The sequence below is a fragment of the Myripristis murdjan genome, chromosome 20 (assembly GCF_902150065.1).
Source record: "Myripristis murdjan chromosome 20, fMyrMur1.1, whole genome shotgun sequence".
NCBI lineage: Eukaryota > Metazoa > Chordata > Actinopteri > Holocentriformes > Holocentridae > Myripristis > Myripristis murdjan.
Genome location: NC_043999.1, coordinates 3,909,103 through 3,925,478, shown reverse-complemented (window position 1 = coordinate 3,925,478; position 16,376 = coordinate 3,909,103). Strand labels below are relative to the sequence as shown.

At 41.7% G+C, this 16,376-nt stretch overlaps 2 protein-coding genes across 6 annotated transcripts in view; one reads left to right on the top strand and one right to left on the bottom strand.

Moving 5' to 3' along the window:
• lyrm4b (LYR motif containing 4) overlaps positions 1–1,122 on the bottom strand; it is a 57,566-nt gene extending 56,444 nt beyond the window's left edge. Inside the window, exon 1 of the mRNA XM_030078802.1 lies at positions 973–1,122. Within this exon, the coding sequence (XP_029934662.1) occupies positions 973–1,058 (86 nt within the window). The 5' untranslated portion in view covers positions 1,059–1,122. The remainder of the gene's footprint in view (positions 1–972) is intronic.
• The window catches only part of fars2 (phenylalanyl-tRNA synthetase 2, mitochondrial), a 241,273-nt gene continuing 225,538 nt past the window's right edge, over positions 642–16,376 (top strand). Inside the window, exons 1-2 of one of the 5 annotated variants that reach the window (XM_030078798.1) lie at positions 642–778; positions 14,900–15,152. The gene's annotated coding sequence lies outside the window, so the exon portion shown is untranslated. Of the gene's footprint in view, positions 779–1,200; positions 1,325–1,356; positions 1,500–14,899; positions 15,153–16,376 lie in introns of those variants that run through there. The other 4 variants (XM_030078800.1, XM_030078797.1, XM_030078801.1 and 1 more) reach the window with 4 other exon arrangements.

The window sequence follows — 16,376 nt, the reverse complement described above, 5'->3', positions numbered from 1 at the left end:
AAATAGTTGAATGGATAAATAAATAAGTAAATAAATAAATAAGTTATCTATATCTATATCTATATATCTATATTTATATCTATAGATATAGATATAAATGAAACAAACTAAACTAAACTAAAGCAACAGGTGTGCTGCATCATATTTGTTCAGTTTAATTTCACACTGTTCCCACTGCTGCCATATTAAACATAATGACACATAACTGCTGCACAGTCCAGCCCGTGGAGGAAGTCTGAGCTAAACAAACCCTTTCTCTTATGAAAAGCCATCAGCAGCACTCCCTGCCCTTCAGAATAAAAGCTCAGCTGTGTTCTCAGTGAAATGAAAAGTGAAAGCAGAGAGGTTCCTGTCAGAGAGTTAAATAATCACTGCAGGGAGAAACACCTGAGGAAAATGACAGAACCGGACAGAAGCACAACATTTGAGTCACTGTTGTTTACTATTTTGCTCTCAAGGAAGACAAAAAGTTATAAAGACAAACTATGGGGGCAAAATAATAACTTTAAAAGACCAACATGATCTAAAAACACCATAAAACATACAAACCCGTTCTCAAAGTGCTATAAACTCATATATAAGTGGACATAATAAACTTTTAACCTGTTCAGGCGCTTTTTATTTACACTTTGCCGCTCTGGATTTGTCCTTTACCGGCTGCCGTGCCGCCGCAGGACGTTCAATCACGACCAATTCAAACAATGTCACGACACATTCATAACCGTGAACATTATTAAAACACTCAGAGCCTCTGGAGGAGTGATATTAGTGAACAAAAGTGAGTATTTACACGCTTTGAGGGCCGTTTCCAGACATGACCGTTAAACCGTTAAACGCGCTAACGTAAACAACGCACGGCTGCTAGCTCGTTAGCCGCCGTCCCGTCCGCTCAGACGCCACAAACCGCGGCCGGCGGAGGAGCTCGGGTTGTTTACGGGTGGTTTACAGGTTGTTTACAGGTGGTTTGTTTACCTGTAGTTGTACGCGGGGAACTTCTTGCTCTCCCTCAGCAGCATCCTGTACAGAGAAATCACCTGCGCGCTTGTGGACGCCGCCATGTTGCTAACGAAACTGCGACCTCCGGCCTCGGACCCCGGGTTGCGTGTGTTGAGGAGCGCGCCTGTTCAAAAAAACACCCCTTTCTGTCAAAGTTCACCTTAATTTGTCAACATTTTTCACTCTAATATTCTGAAATATACACTTGAGTAATAAATAAGTACATTATAAAATTTTTTGATTGGATTTAAAAGACGCTGATATTCCAACACACACAGGCACATATTCCGCGCTCTCACAACAACTCAGACCTGCAGTGTGACATAAGGTGAGTTACCCTTTCTCATGTAATCTCCCTGAAATTACAGATTATATCACATCTTTGACGCGTTTATACGAAGCAGTGGCAGTGTCTGCTTGTGTCGGATGACTTTAAAGCACAAAACGAGTTCATTCCGCCGCGTGAAGCCGCTTGTTTTTAGTGTCCAGTGCCCTTGTTGTAGGTGAGCATGTTAGCTGCTGTGCTACACACACACACACACACACACACACACACACACACACACACACACACACACACACACACACACACACACACACACTGAGCAGAGTTGCAGAACAGAGTTGCACTTGCATTGGAAGTTACTGAACACACACACACACAGACATGCAGCACCAGCACGTGGTTTATTAATAATCCCATGCATTTATTACCTCACTCAGATTATCCAGCCACATCACAGGTGTAATCTGGCTGTGCATGGGGTGACCATATTACCAAATCCCTAAATTCTGGGCATTTTCAGCAGAATGAGGGACTATTATCATTATTATTATTGTTGTTATTATCATTATCATTGTCATTATTGTTGTTGTTGTTATTTTCAAGAGCACTCTAAGTTTATTTGGAAACGGTGAAACTACTATGTCAATATTATGAAACTATTGATTATATTGTTGTTGTTGTTTATATTTTGAGATGCCTCTGTGGTCCTGACTTTTGATGATATCAGAATAAGAAATATCCAGGGGGAAACTGGGTCAGAAGCAGCTGCTCCAGTTCTCTAAAGAAGGATGAAATCACAAGCAGTAGAAAAAATAAATGTGTAAAAACGGTGTTAATTATGTGTAAATACATGCATAAGTCGTACTTGTGCATTGACCCTCTTTGTAAAAAAAAAAAAGCATGTGCATTATTTAGAAATTTCTGCATGAATCATAGTTGTAAAAAAGTGTATGCATTATGTATAAATATGTAAATTAATCCTATTTGTGCATTAAATTTATGCTTAAAAAAGTTTGTGCATTATGTAGAAATTTGTGAATTAATCATAGTTGTAAAAAAAGTGTATGCATTATGTATAAATATGTGAATTAATCCTACTTGTGCATTGTAAAAAAAAAAAAAAAAAAAAAAAAGTTTGTGCATTTTGTCATCATCATTCCTAAATATGTGCAGTCATGCTGGAAAAATATTACACCAATAAATGTAGAAATAGAAATTGAGCATATATAAGAAGTCTACCTTTATACACACAGGGACACACTGCACTGTTCAGTTGCTGCTGCAGGTGTAAATTATTGCAGTTAAATGATTAAATGGTTAAATCACCAGTTTAAATGGTGTGTTTTCAGCTTGTTGACTCCACGGGAGGCGGTAGAAACGTCTGCTGGTGCATCTCGGTGGATTTTACTGTGTTTTGGATGATTGAGCTTGTTTTTTGTGTCCCGTGTGTTTGGAGACAAGCTTGTTTCCCTCCCGTGGATTAATAAAGTTGTTTTGTGTTGAATCGCTTGGTGACCTGCCACAGGACGGTGTCACCGTGCAGCCGCTCGGTGATTTGGACAAGTTAAAGCAGTGTTTCACTCCTTTTAACCCAAAAGCAGCAAAGAAGTCAAGGCAGTAGAGAGATCAGTGTGTGTTCGGTTCAGGCAGTGTGTGTCATGCAGAGCGAGGACACCCGACCCGGGCCTGTTGGGACTCAAAGTTTAGAAATTATGTTCAGGTTCAGGTCGAGTTCGGTCACATCGCTGTGATCTTAGTGAAAAATGATTGACGACTTCCTGTGCCATGCTGGAGTTTACGTGACGGCCCTGAAGGCAACACGTAGGCTGTTTCAGGCGGTAAATCCAACCGAGCGATGGAGGATGAGTGAAATCTCAGCCTCGGGTCTGGTTCGGACTAAAAGAGACTCGGGGTCAGATTGAGACTCGGGGTCAGATGGAGACTCAGGGCCAGATGGAGACTCGGGGCCAGATGGAGACTCGGGGTCAGACGGAGGCTTGGGGCCAGACGGAGACTCGGGGCCAGACGGAGACTCGGGGTCAGATTGAGGCTCGGGGTCAGACTGAGGCTCGGGGCCAGACTGAGACTCGGGGCCAGACGGAGACTCGGGGCCAGACGGAAACTCGGGGCCAGACTGAGACTCGGGGTCAGACGGAGACTCGGGGTCAGACGGAGACTCGGGGCCAGACGGAGACTCGGGGTCAGACGGAGACTCAGTGTCAGACAGAGATTCGGGGTCAGATTGAGGCTAGGGGTCAGATTGAGACTCGGGGTCAGATTGAGACTCGGGGTCAGATGGAGACTCGGGGCCAGATGGAGACTCGGGGTCAGATGGAGACTCGGGTCAGATGGAGACTCGGGGTCAGATTGAGACTCGGGGTCAGATGGAGACTCGGGGTCAGATTGAGACTCGGGGTCAGATGGAGACTTGGGGTCAGATGGAGACTCGGGGTCAGACTGAGGCTCGGGGCCAGACGGAGACTCGGGGCCAGACGGAGACTCGGGGTCAGATTGAGGCTCGGGGTCACACTGAGGCTCGGGGCCAGACTGAGACTCGGGGCCAGACGGAGACTCGGGGCCAGACGGAAACTCGGGGCCAGACGGAGACTCGGGGCCAGACGGAGACTCGGGGTCAGACGGAGACTCAGTGTCAGACGGAGATTCGGGGTCAGATTGAGGCTAGGGGTCAGATTGAGACTCGGGGTCAGATTGAGACTCAGGGTCAGATTGAGACTCGGGGCCAGATGGAGACTCGGGGTCAGATGGAGACTCGGGGTCAGATTGAGACTCGGGGTCAGATGGAGACTTGGGGTCAGATTGAGACTCGTGATCAAATTCAGACTCAGGGTCAGATGGAGACTCGGGGTCAGATGGAGACTCGGGGTCAGATGGAGACTCAGGGTCAGATGGAGACTTGGGGTCAGATGGAGACTCGTGATCAAATTCAGACTCAGGGTCAGATGGAGACTCGGGGTCAGATGGAGACTTGGGGTCAGATGGAGACTCAGGGTCAGATGGAGACTTGGGGTCAGATGGAGACTCGGGTCAGATGGAGACTCGGGCTCAGATTGAGACTCGGGGCCAGATGGAGACTCGGGGTCAGATGGAGACTCGGGGTCAGATGGAGACTCGGGGTGTCACGCTGCGTGGAAACGGAGGCGGATGCAGCCGGTCCAGCCAGTGTGACGTCACGCTGCTGCTCTTTACAGCCTCCGTCACTCGACATGGTGTTTTTGTGGTGGAGGTGCTCGTTCCTGTTCTCTGTGTTCTGGTTTGTTGTCCAGCGGCTAAACTTAAATATTTAACTCCTGCTCCAACAGAAGACTCCAACATTTTGGGCAAAATAACCTTTTTCCAATTCACTTTGATTGAGACCAGATGTTGGACACCATTTTCTCTTCTGTACGTCCAGTGGTTCAGTTCCTACGGGTTAGCATTTCCTGTTAGCTTAGCATAAAGACTTGAAGTCTATAGGAGTTGTTAGCCTGGCTCTGTCAAAGTGAAAAAATAAACCTTACAGCTGCTCTGAAGATGTCCGATTGACACAGTGGATCATGTGGAGTTGAAATACACAGCTTGGAATAAAAAAAAAAAAACAACAAGTAAAAGAGATAGAATAGAATAGAATAGAATAGAAGATACTTTATTCATCCCACAGGGAAATTCAGGTATACAGCAGCTTAAAAAACACAAACATCTAACATGTAATAATAAATAAATCGATAAATATAAAAAATACGTACAAGCAGCATACCATAGCATAATAAAAGCCTAATAAAAGCAGCACAATTATTGCTCAAATCCAGTCCAGATGTGGATGTGGGGGGTAGTGGGGGGTTTAATCTGGATATGTGGATCTCTGTGATAGACGGAAGGATAAATGTGTTCAGCGGTTACAGCGCCACCGTCTGACTTCTCCTCAAACCGCTCCAGTTTTTCAAAAGAAATCCTAAGATGTTTATTTGCTGGGAGGTTTATTTTTCCACTTTGACAGAGCCAGGCTAACGACTCCCATAGACTTGAATTCTTTATGCTAAGCTAACAGGAAATGCTAGCCCATAGGAGAGGTGGAAATGGTGTCCAACATCTGGTCTCAGTCTGGGGAAGTCAGGAAAAAGAGGATTTTGTCCAAAACATTGGAGTATTGCTTTAAATGATCATGAAGGACATTTCACCTCAGTTCCCTGAAGAAGGTTTTAGTTGCTCTGACCTTTGACCTCCTTATTTTTGGCTGCCTATAATAGTATATAATGCATCTAAAGCTGTGCTGCTAAGTTAAACTTGTATTTTGTATTTTTTCTCTTGGGTTTTGCTGTGCATAGGAGCTCCAGCCAACTTCCTAAAATGCAGCAGTAAATTACAGCTGACGCTCTTCGACCTGAATCAGGTGGAAAGCTTTTATTCTCCTGCTGGGATTGCAAAACACGGCCGTGAGCGCTGCTGTTAACAGAGAGAGGCAGCGTTACATCACCCCTGCTGCCGCGCGAGCCGTCTAATCTGAATTAACCCCGCTCACCTGAAGTAACAAAGGGGATTATGCTGTTAGGAAATAAAAATAGAGAGGAAAAAGTGCCCTGCTGTGCTTGCTGCAGTCAAGACGCATTCACATCCAGAGCCATGAACTGGAAAGATAAGCTTGCAGCGTGATCGTGCACTGCTGCTGAGTCAACATCTGAGATTAGCTTTGCTTTGTAATTTTTTTATATATTCCAGGAAGTCCAATACAAAGTGACTGGTGGGTCATCAACCAGTTCAGAAAAAAATCCCACCTGACCCCCAAGCCTTACCTTCATGCTGTGAATATAAATTCATGCAGGTGGGTCCAAATTTCATGCTGTTTTCAATATCTTGGGGAAAAATGAACGTTACAGCAGCAAAACCGGACCAGTTTCATGTCTGTGACTCAGGGTGATAGAAACAAGATAATTCATCAGAGAAAACCGGAAAAAGAGCGTTTTGGGGAAACTTTCAGGGGCTGTATCACCATGTGGGACAGCTGCTTAAAACAAGTTATGACAGATTAAAGGCTCATGTTGTAGCCGTGATTCCTCCTGTGTCAAAATTGTTATCTAAAACAGGCAGATTTTTAGAAATGCACCGATCGCCAATTCCAATATCCGATTTTTTTTCCAAGTCTGACTGACTGATTCCGATTTTTTTCTCTTCTTTCTTCTTCTAGCTATTTCTTCTAGCTATTTTTTTAACTCGTCTTTAATGAGAAATTCCCACATCTTATCAGTTTCAACAGGCCTCAGAACAGCAGAATAATATTACACGGCACCGATTTGCAAGTTATAAAATAATAGTATAAAAAATCGCCTCGTGTTGCTTTGGCCGTCTGATTAGGTTTGTTGTCTGCACGTGACTGAACCGTGTACTGTGATGCTGCGTTCAGGTGAAATCCGACAGACGGCAACCCGGATGTCATTCAAGTGGACGAGAGCAGGACGGTCAAATCTGTGTAAACCGGCAGAGAATAACGGCAAAGGTAATGCTCTTTGTAAGCAACACGACGTCACCATAGCAACACGTCTACACGCGTGTTTGGTTTCGCCGTCCTGCTGTTCCGTCGGACTCCCGTGCCGCTGTCTGCCGGATTCCACGTGAACGCAGCATAAATGTTATCAGCATGCGTTCTGCTAACTCGTAAAGGAGTTTAGGGCCCGCATGCCCCGCCCCTTCATCGCCACACCTTTAATCTGATTGGCTGATTGTGCTTTAATCTAAACAAAGACGGACCAAAAATGCGGTAAAAGTTGTCTGAAGTTCAGGCGACGCCCCAAACATCACTTAGCTGTTGAGTCTATATGGTCCACATCTGCACATCTTCATGCGCCTGTTTATTTGCTTATTTATGTTTTTTTTAAATAAATTGATTAATCCTTTCAGCTAAAGCCAGACTTTCTTAGTCTGACAAAAAAAAAAAAAAACAGTAAAGTGTCAATTTTATAAAGATATGAACAGAGTAAAGGAAGACAGTGTTATTAGGGATGCACCATATAGCAGCTGATATATTATCCTAAATTAAATTATGATTAAATGAAATGATTATTAGTACCATTATTGTTCCCTTCTTGGAATTTTAGATGATAATTCTATGTGATAATTAATGTCTCAATACTTAATTGTGTTGCCGCCTGGTAGCACCTTAACATTAATATTTGATGAAAAGTGCCAGTAAAAAAGGCTTTTTCTGTGGCGACGACAGTTTATTTTGAAAAGTCATACTGACAGTGGGAGATTAAACTTTAAAGAGTCGTTTTGCAAATGCAGGAGTGACCATATTGATTATGGGATCGGTATCGGCTGCAACAAACCCCTGATCAGTGGTTTTTGTTATCAGCCCTCAGGTTTTCATATCGGTGCATCTCTTAGCATCTCAGAGAAAATTACAATGTGATATTACAACACGGTTTGCATAAAGATAAATTAGCCAAAAAAAAAAAATGGCAAAACTGTATTTATAAATGTTAAGGTGATACACTTAAAGGTCGAGATGCTGGACTGGCGTCAGATTTTTCTTGTGTTGAAATGCTCGTGAACGCGGCCGAAACTTGAGCAAATTCACAGGAAATTAGAAAAACAACAACAACAGCAAAACCCAGAAAATTAATTAAAAATATTTGGTGGAAAAAAGTATATTTTCAGTTAACTTACAAGAAAAAAAAAAAGTAAAATAGTAAAAAATAGAAAGTGTCAAAAAATAGAGAGTATAATAATAATAATAATAATAATAATAATAATAATAATAACAATAATGAAGAATGAAGAGAAAATAACCAGGAAATTAGACAAAAAAATAAAAAAAGAAAAAAATTGGAATATCTTTCAATATATTATATATCATAATATATCATATTTTCAATGAAATTGCAAGAAAATGAGCATCAACTTGGCATAAAAAATTGAATGAAAAGAAATAAAGTCAATTTTGATAAGATGAGTTAAAAAGTGGAATGGATTAATCAAAAAAAAAAAAAATCAATAAATTAATCAACAATGGAATTTTTAATAGATACTTACCCATTGATTCTGACAGGTTTTGGTGGAGCTGGGATCAGACGGTTGTTTGTGTGTGTGTGTGTGTGTGTGTGTGTGTGTGTGTTTCCTTGATCAATGACTGAAATGATTCATTGATTACAGTTTTTCTCAATTGCTAAAACACTAAACCCTGTTGTCTGAACCAAATGCTCCATTGCCTGAACCCACTGACTGAATCATTCACTCTTTTGGCAAAACCATCAGCACGTTTCACCTGTTTAGACACAACTTACCAACACATTTTCATTGTGATGCACCTGTGCTGCATAATGGTGAGCACTGGTGGCAAAAGTCAAACACAAGTAAAGCACTGGTGTCATTGGTTGAACACAACAACTCAAAACTGATCACACTTGTGGCTCATGATGTGAGGGAACATATATAAGCCAGTTCAGAGAGCACTGCTGTGTGAGGCCCTACAATGGATAGAAATCTGAGAGGAGGAGTTTGTGTGAGAGGAGGTCGAGGAGGTCGAGGAGGTCGAGGAGGTCGACTCAGTACGGAGAAATGATGCTGTGGCTGAGTAATGCACTTCTCATTTGTATATTTTTGTACTTTATTTTTACGTAGGCTTACTGTATACAAGTGCTAAATGCACAAGATTTCTGTTTTTTGTACTTTTTTAAAAATATGTACAAGTGCTAAATGCACGTTTTTTGTTTTTTTGCAACATGCATTTAGCCTACAGTGAACAATACACATTTATTTGTACAGCTTCATGTCGTGTTCATTGTGTTTTCTATTTTTCTATGTAGTGTTTAGTGACTGCTCAGTAATGTTTTTAATTCTGATTGGCTCGGGGCACAATTTGACCACACAGTTCAGTTTTGAGCACAGATTGAACTGTTTTGAGGTGAACGTTTGGTTTTGCAAGAGGAGTCTGAGGTTTTGTGAATGTAGCTTGAAAATTGGGTTTCGTGTTCACAGGTTAGAGAAAAGGAGAGCAACTTTCGAGAAATGTGTCTTAGCAATCGAGAAAAACTGTATTAATTGGTGCAATGTTGATTGACTGATCGATCAGCTGACCTGTGTGTGTTGTGGCTCTGATGAAAGCCGGATGTGAGAGATTATCCCAGATTAGACCTGAAGCCGGGATATCATCCAGTATTTGGGATCCTGTGTGTGTGTGTGTGTGTGTGTGTGTGTGTGTGTGTGTGTGTGTGTGTGAACAGGATCCGACCTGTGACATTTGGGCGGCGGGACGTTCCTCCTCCTCCTCCTCCTCCTCCTCCTCCGCTGCCGTCATCAGTCAGAATATCGCAGGATGATGAGGGAACAAGACATTAGAGCCGGGCTGACATTTCTTTTCCAAGTGGAACATTTGTCTTGTTAGAGAGGGCGACACACACACACACACACACACACACACACACAAATCAGACAATCAGTGACCCTGATGTAGAAAATCACTTCCTGAATTGACTCGATTGAAACTGCATTGACCCAGACTCATCCACTCTGTGTGTGTGTGTGTGTGTGTGTGTGTGTGTGTGTGCATGTGCGTGTGCGTGCATACTCTGTGCTCTTTAGCAGCAGATGTGTGAAAGGTCACAGACACATCCTGTTTGCTGATGTCCTGCTGTCTTTGAGTGGAAAGGTCAATGGCACTGCAGTGTGTGTGTGTGTGTGTGTGTGTGTGTGAGAGAGAGTGAGCAACAGCATAGGGAGATGGGGAGGAAAGAGTATGAGTGAGTATGTGTGTGTGTGTGTGTGTGTGTGAGAGGAGAGCGCGAGAACTCAATTGAGTGTATTGATTGTCATGTCCGCCAGGCCGGTCTGATGAGGCCTTGCTTGCTTTGTGTGTGTGTGTGTGTGTGTGTGTGTGTGTGTGTGTGTGTGTGTGTGTGTGTGTGTGTGTGTGTGTGTGTGTGTGTGTGTGTTAACTGACAGTGCCTCTGCTGGACGGACTGATCGATAAACGGGGATTTCCCTCTGAGTGACTGGACACACCGACTGTCTTACGGCGGCTCTGTGTCTGATCCAGCTGGCTGTCACTCAGGACGCCGGAGCGCTTCACACACTTCCTGGTTGTGTGTCGCTGGAGGTGTGTGTGTGTGTCGCCAGAGGTGTGTGTGTGTGTCGCTTCACCACAGGCCGAACATCTGGCAGCTCGTGAGACCGACATCTGTCTGTAGGTCTGCAGGTTTTTGGTTTCTGTGTCTTGTTCAGAGTTCACATGTCGGATCAGAGTCGTGGCCCAGCTGACGCTTCACTAAGCCCCTCCCTAGAGCAGACACCAGCCAATCCCACGTTAGCAACCGTAACTAGGCACATGAGAGTGTGGATACCTGAGTCGCGATCGTTCGGGCCGCGCTCTGACAAAAATTTAGAAATGATGTTCGGGTTCGGGTTGGGTTCAGTCACGTTGGTATTATTTTGGTGAAGAACGATGGACCTGCTTTGTGTTCAGGGCAGCTTCCTGTGCAGTGCTGGAGTTTACGTGACAACACTGAAGGCAACACAAAGGCTATTTCAGGCGGTAAATGTAACCTGGTGATGGAGGACAAGCAAAATCTCAAGCTCGGGTTGGATTTGACCACAAAAAAAAAAAAAAAAAAATCCTGTCAAGTTTGGTTCGGGTTCGGTTGCGATGTGCCCGTCTCGTTTCAGGTTCAGACAAAAATATACGACATAATCCGCTGTTTAGTCAGAACAAGGAAAATAGAGTTTAGAGGAGAGAGAGTGAGATGTGAGATGTAGATTCACAGCTAAAACCATCCAAGATCAACAAAAACGTCTTAAGACGTTAACCAACGTCAGGAAGCCCAGCACCCAGATGTTAGCAAACAGTTGAATATTGATTATAGGTTATTTATGTGTTAAACTTCAGGTCGCTGTTTACCATTTGAGGCAGAGAAAATACACCACATAAAACAAAACTGTAGTAATGCAGGTTGCAGGACAGTGGTGCCTTCTAATGTTGAATATCTTAGTGTTTTGTGAACGGGAGGCTAACATCCCGAGTGTCCCGGGCCCGTAGCCGCCCTGCCCACGCCGGGACAACGACAACGACAAGGTCGGCTGGCACATTAGAGCGCAGTGGCTCATCGTTCTCTACAGTAGATAAATCAAAGTACAGGTTTTATGCGTCAGGCTTTTCCAGCAGGAATCAGCTTGAACAGCTTTTCAAAAGTCATCCTCACAGTGGGAGCCCTTAGGAAACAAAAACATATTGCAGTATATTGGTAGATATCATGGGATATATTAGATAATACATTTTCATATATGGGAACTAGTCTTCAGATTCACTAGTTCCCATATATGAAGCCAAATTTACCCGAGGGTACAATAAAATTATCTGAATCTGAATCTGAAATTATCTGAACTAGTATTTATATTTTCCAATATATTGCAATATCTGAAATGCACAATTACTTATGTATTATTCCATTTATTCAAATATATTGATGCAATATATATAAATATATTGCATTATATATGTTTCACCAGTATATTATTCCATGTATTGTAAGACATTTTCAAATACATAACTTATAAATTTATTGTAATTCCATATATTAAATGTAATATATTGTAATATATTTCATGTAATATTTTGGTAAATATATTTTCTTTCCGTGAGGGAGATTAAACTTTAAAGAGTCGTTTTGCAAATGTAGGAGTGACGATATTGATTATGGGATCGGTATCGGCTGCAACAAACCCCTGATCAGTGGTTTTTGTTATCAGCCCTCAGGTTTTCATATCGGTGCATCTCTTAGCATCAGCGAAAATTACAACGTGATATTACAACACGGTTTGCATAAAAATAAATTAGCTAAAACTTTTTCAGCTTTTTCTTGTGTTGAAATGCTCGTGAACGCGGCTGAAGCCGGAGCAAATTCACAGGAAATTAGAAAAACAACAACAACAAAATCCAGAGAATTTATTAAAAATATTTGGTGGATAAAAGTATATTTTCAGTGAAGAGAAAAAAATAACGAATGCCAAAAAAAGAGAGCATAATAATAATAATAATAATAATAATTATCATAATCATAATAATAACAACAATAATGAAGAATGAAAAGAAAATAAGAAAAAATTGTTGGAATATCTTGTGGGGAAAAAGCATATTTTCAATGAAATGTCAAGAAGATGAACATAAACTTGGTATAAAAAATTGAATGAAAAGAAATGAAGTTAATTTTGACAAGATGAGTTAAAAAGTGGTTAATAAAAGTGGATTAATTTAAAAAAAATCAAGAAATCAATCAACAATGGAATTTTTAATAGATACTGTCAAATTAGAGCGCAGTGGTTCATCGTTCTCTACAGTAGATAAATCAAAGTCCAGGTTTTATGTGTCAGGCTTTTCCAGCAGGAAGCAGCTTGAGCGGCTTTTATTTTCCGTACTTAGGAAGTGTGAGATTTGACTTTTTCCATGGTCGAGTGTTAAAAAGCAAACAAAAACTGCAATAAAATGTAATGTCTCATCACAACACGTATCGTTTTGGAAGTGAAGTATCGCAATCGGGAGATAAGCTTATCGTCCGAACCCTGGAGTTTCTGCTGCAGACAGAATTGAAATCCACGGCTGTAAAATGACGTCAGTTCCTGCAGATTTGCACTCACATTGAGGCTCTGTGCTGCTGACTGGCTACAGAACCACAGGAGAACCAATCAACTGGTTCCTAAATGGTTCCACATTTCCTTCGTCTGAGCTCAGATACGCACAGGAGAAAAAAACCTATTACCATTTAGAGAGCTGATTTTCTGGAAAAGTCCCCATTGACGGCTGTTTGTTTGACTCTGTTTAGCCCAGTTTAAGAGCTCCACAGCGCCCCCTGGAGGTGGAAACACAGATTCTAGATGTGGAGTATCTCAATCAACCGTATCAACCGTCTTTATCATTACTCAAATTATTTCAAATACAGTCAAAACTAAAAAAAGTCAAAGTTGAAAACACAGCCGAGGAACAATCCAGCACGTTTCCTGACAGATGCCACCTGCTGGTCAAACACGGAAAATGCAGCATAATCTCAAAATGAAAGTGTTGCTGATTTATTGATGTTATAATCTGCATCATGCGGGTGTTAAAAGCAGCTTCTGGCATGAAATTAAGCAGGTTACCTTTCTGATCCGTCTCTAAAGCCGGCCTCAGAGTTTCAGCTCGGTTTCAGGCGGTGACGTTTTGTGCCAAAATAGATTGACTTGCATTTTGTTTTGGAGCGAAGCCCTTTATATGTTAATTTGTCTCACACTGAAAATGACTTTCCCAAAGTCCTTTCCTGCAGGCTTCTGTAGGCGTGTGACTGTACTTTTGGTCTGTGTGTGTGTGTGTGTGTGTGTGTGTGTGTGTGTGTGTGTGTGCGCGCTGGGTGCAGTATTTTGTGCCACCCATCCAGATGAAGTTAATGTGTCCTGGCAGCGTGTGGAAAAAGCTATTTTGCTGCGACTTGTCCAGATTGTAAAAAGCCGGCCGCTGCCACAGACGCTGTTCCTCCGGATGTTTATGTGTTTAATTGTCTTTGTCAGAGACGGAAACGAGAACAACTGCAAACTTTGTTCCCCCAGGGGCCGAGAAATCCCCCAATTCACCTGCAGATTCTGTTATTTGGACGATAATACGACCTCTCTCTCTCTCTCTCTCTCTCTCTCTCTCTCTCTGATCTGTGGTCGGTGTTGTGTGTAAAGTCGAAACCTATGATCACTCAGGCCTGCCCTCTTAGTCTGAGAGTCTGTCAGCTGTGTGTGTGTGTGTGTGTGTGTTTACGCTGTGTGAATACCAATGTGTTTCCTCTCTGTGCATCTCACATGAGAATTTGTGAGAATAAATCAACTAAAGTATTAAAAAAATAGTCCCATCTATCCAGAGTGTTTCAGTGTGACCTTTGCAAAAAAAAAACAAACAAACAAACAAACAAACAAACAGAGAACTGGCCAAAGAAAGAAAGAAAAGAAAATAATAACGTAAGAAAACGATATTTATTGTTAAGGTGAGGAAGGTCAGAAGGTTGAGATGCTGGACTGGTGTCAGATTTTTCTTGTATTGAAATGTTTGTGAAATTCACAGGAAATTAGAAAAACAACAACAACAACAACAACAACAAAAGCAAAGCCCAGAAAATTAATTAAAAATATTTGGGGGAAAAAATGTAGATTTTCAGTGAACTTAAAAGACAAAAAATTGCCAAAAAATAAAGAGAGCCATGATGATGACGATGATGATGATGACAATGATAATAATAATAATAATAATAATAATAATAATGATAATAGTAATGATCACGAAAAGAAAATAACCAGAAAAATTGCACAAAAAAGCTTTAAATTTTATTTTTTTTTTATATTTTGGGGAAAACATATTTTCAATGAAATTACAAGAAAATTAGCCTAAAATTCGCGTGAAAAAAATCACAAAAATTTAAATTAAAAGAAATTTGATAAGATGAGTTGGATTGAAGTGGATTAATCAAACAGAATCTGACAGCTTTATAGTGTTCAAGTATTAAGTGGAAAGTTAATCCTGAAAGACACTTTCTAACTCTGCGTTTGACTTCTGTGTGTGCGTGTGTGTGTGTGTGTGTGTGTGTGTGTGTGTGTGTGTGTGCTGCCTGGTTGACTCTGCTGCAGATTGAGTTTTCTCCTTCCTCTCAGCTGCCGGTGTTTCTGCCTGGTGGATCAAGGCCGTCGCCGCCGCCGCACATTGATCTCTTCCTCCGGTGCTCAGACTTCCGGAAGAATCCGTCTGGGACACGGCGGCCCGTGACCCGGACCTGATGCCCGCCGCCCGTCCGCCTGTCCGCTCATCCGTCCGCCCGTCCTCCCCCGCCTCGCCCCCGTCTCCTCGGATCACCGGGCCTTGTCTTCTGCACCGCAGCCTCAGGTAGGGCTGTGTGTGTGTGTGTGTGTGTGTGTGTGTGTGTGTTGTGATGTTTCACTGTGTTGAACATATTGATCCCTGTTCCACTGTTTTTTTTTTTTTTTTTTTTTTTTCAATCTGCCTGTTTTTTTCTCACCTGATGTGCTTCTCACTGGACAGACAGCGAGGTCTAGTGTGTGTGTGTGTGTGTGTGTGCGTGTGCGTGCAGCAGAAGTATTTTTATTAGTGTGTAACTTAATATTTCACCGCGCTAACCTCCCTCTCGTGACATAAATACACATTTACTGTGGACATTTATGGGAATTTGCTTTATTTTCACTTCGGCTGCGTTCGAGTGTCTCACTCAGGCTGGGAAACTAGACGACCATGAAGCAGACATGCACAGCAGCAATCTCGGCCAGCGCGCTAATTTAAATAAATAAATAAAAATCAAATCAATCAAATAAAAATAAATGCAAAAAATAAATAAATGCAATCACTTATTTTACATCATATATTTTACATCATATCTTTTGTAAAGTGTCCTTGAGTGTTTTTGAAAGGCGCTTATAAATAAAATGTATTATTATTATTATTATTATTATTATATTTTAATTAATTGACATTACTTTGCAGAACTCTGTTTTCACTTTGCCAACTAGAGAGGATTTTTTTTTTTTTTTTTTTGTAAATTCTTGTCAAAAAAGCCAAATTTTATTGACCACGATTCCATTTATAAAAGCGATAACAGGTACAAACATCCGAGGGGGTGAATACTTTTCATAGGCACTGTATGCATGCATGTGTTGGATTGTGTGTGTGTGCGTGTGTGTATAAGAATTTAAAAGTTTTGTAAACACAACCTGCTTCAAAAGAGCCAATCAGAAGCCGACAGGTGTTACTGTGATACTGTGATGTCAATGATGTAGTAATCTAGTAGTAATAGGTATTGTGTTGTGTGGGCTGTCCAAAAAAAAAAAACAAAAAACAAAAAAAAACACAATAAAACAATGAAATCAGTACATTTCACAGAGATCAACATAACGCTGCAGTGTGTGTGTGTGTGTGTGTCAATCTGGAGCTAATCTCTCTTACTACTGGCTCTTACTACTCTGGCTCGTAATATTTTTTTGTGCACCTATGAGCCGGGACTTTTTTTTCCTAGGATGGCAAGGGAATGAAACGCCTGGCCAAATGTGACGTCGCCATCCTAGGAAAACTCCGACTCATTCTGCCTTGTAGCACATT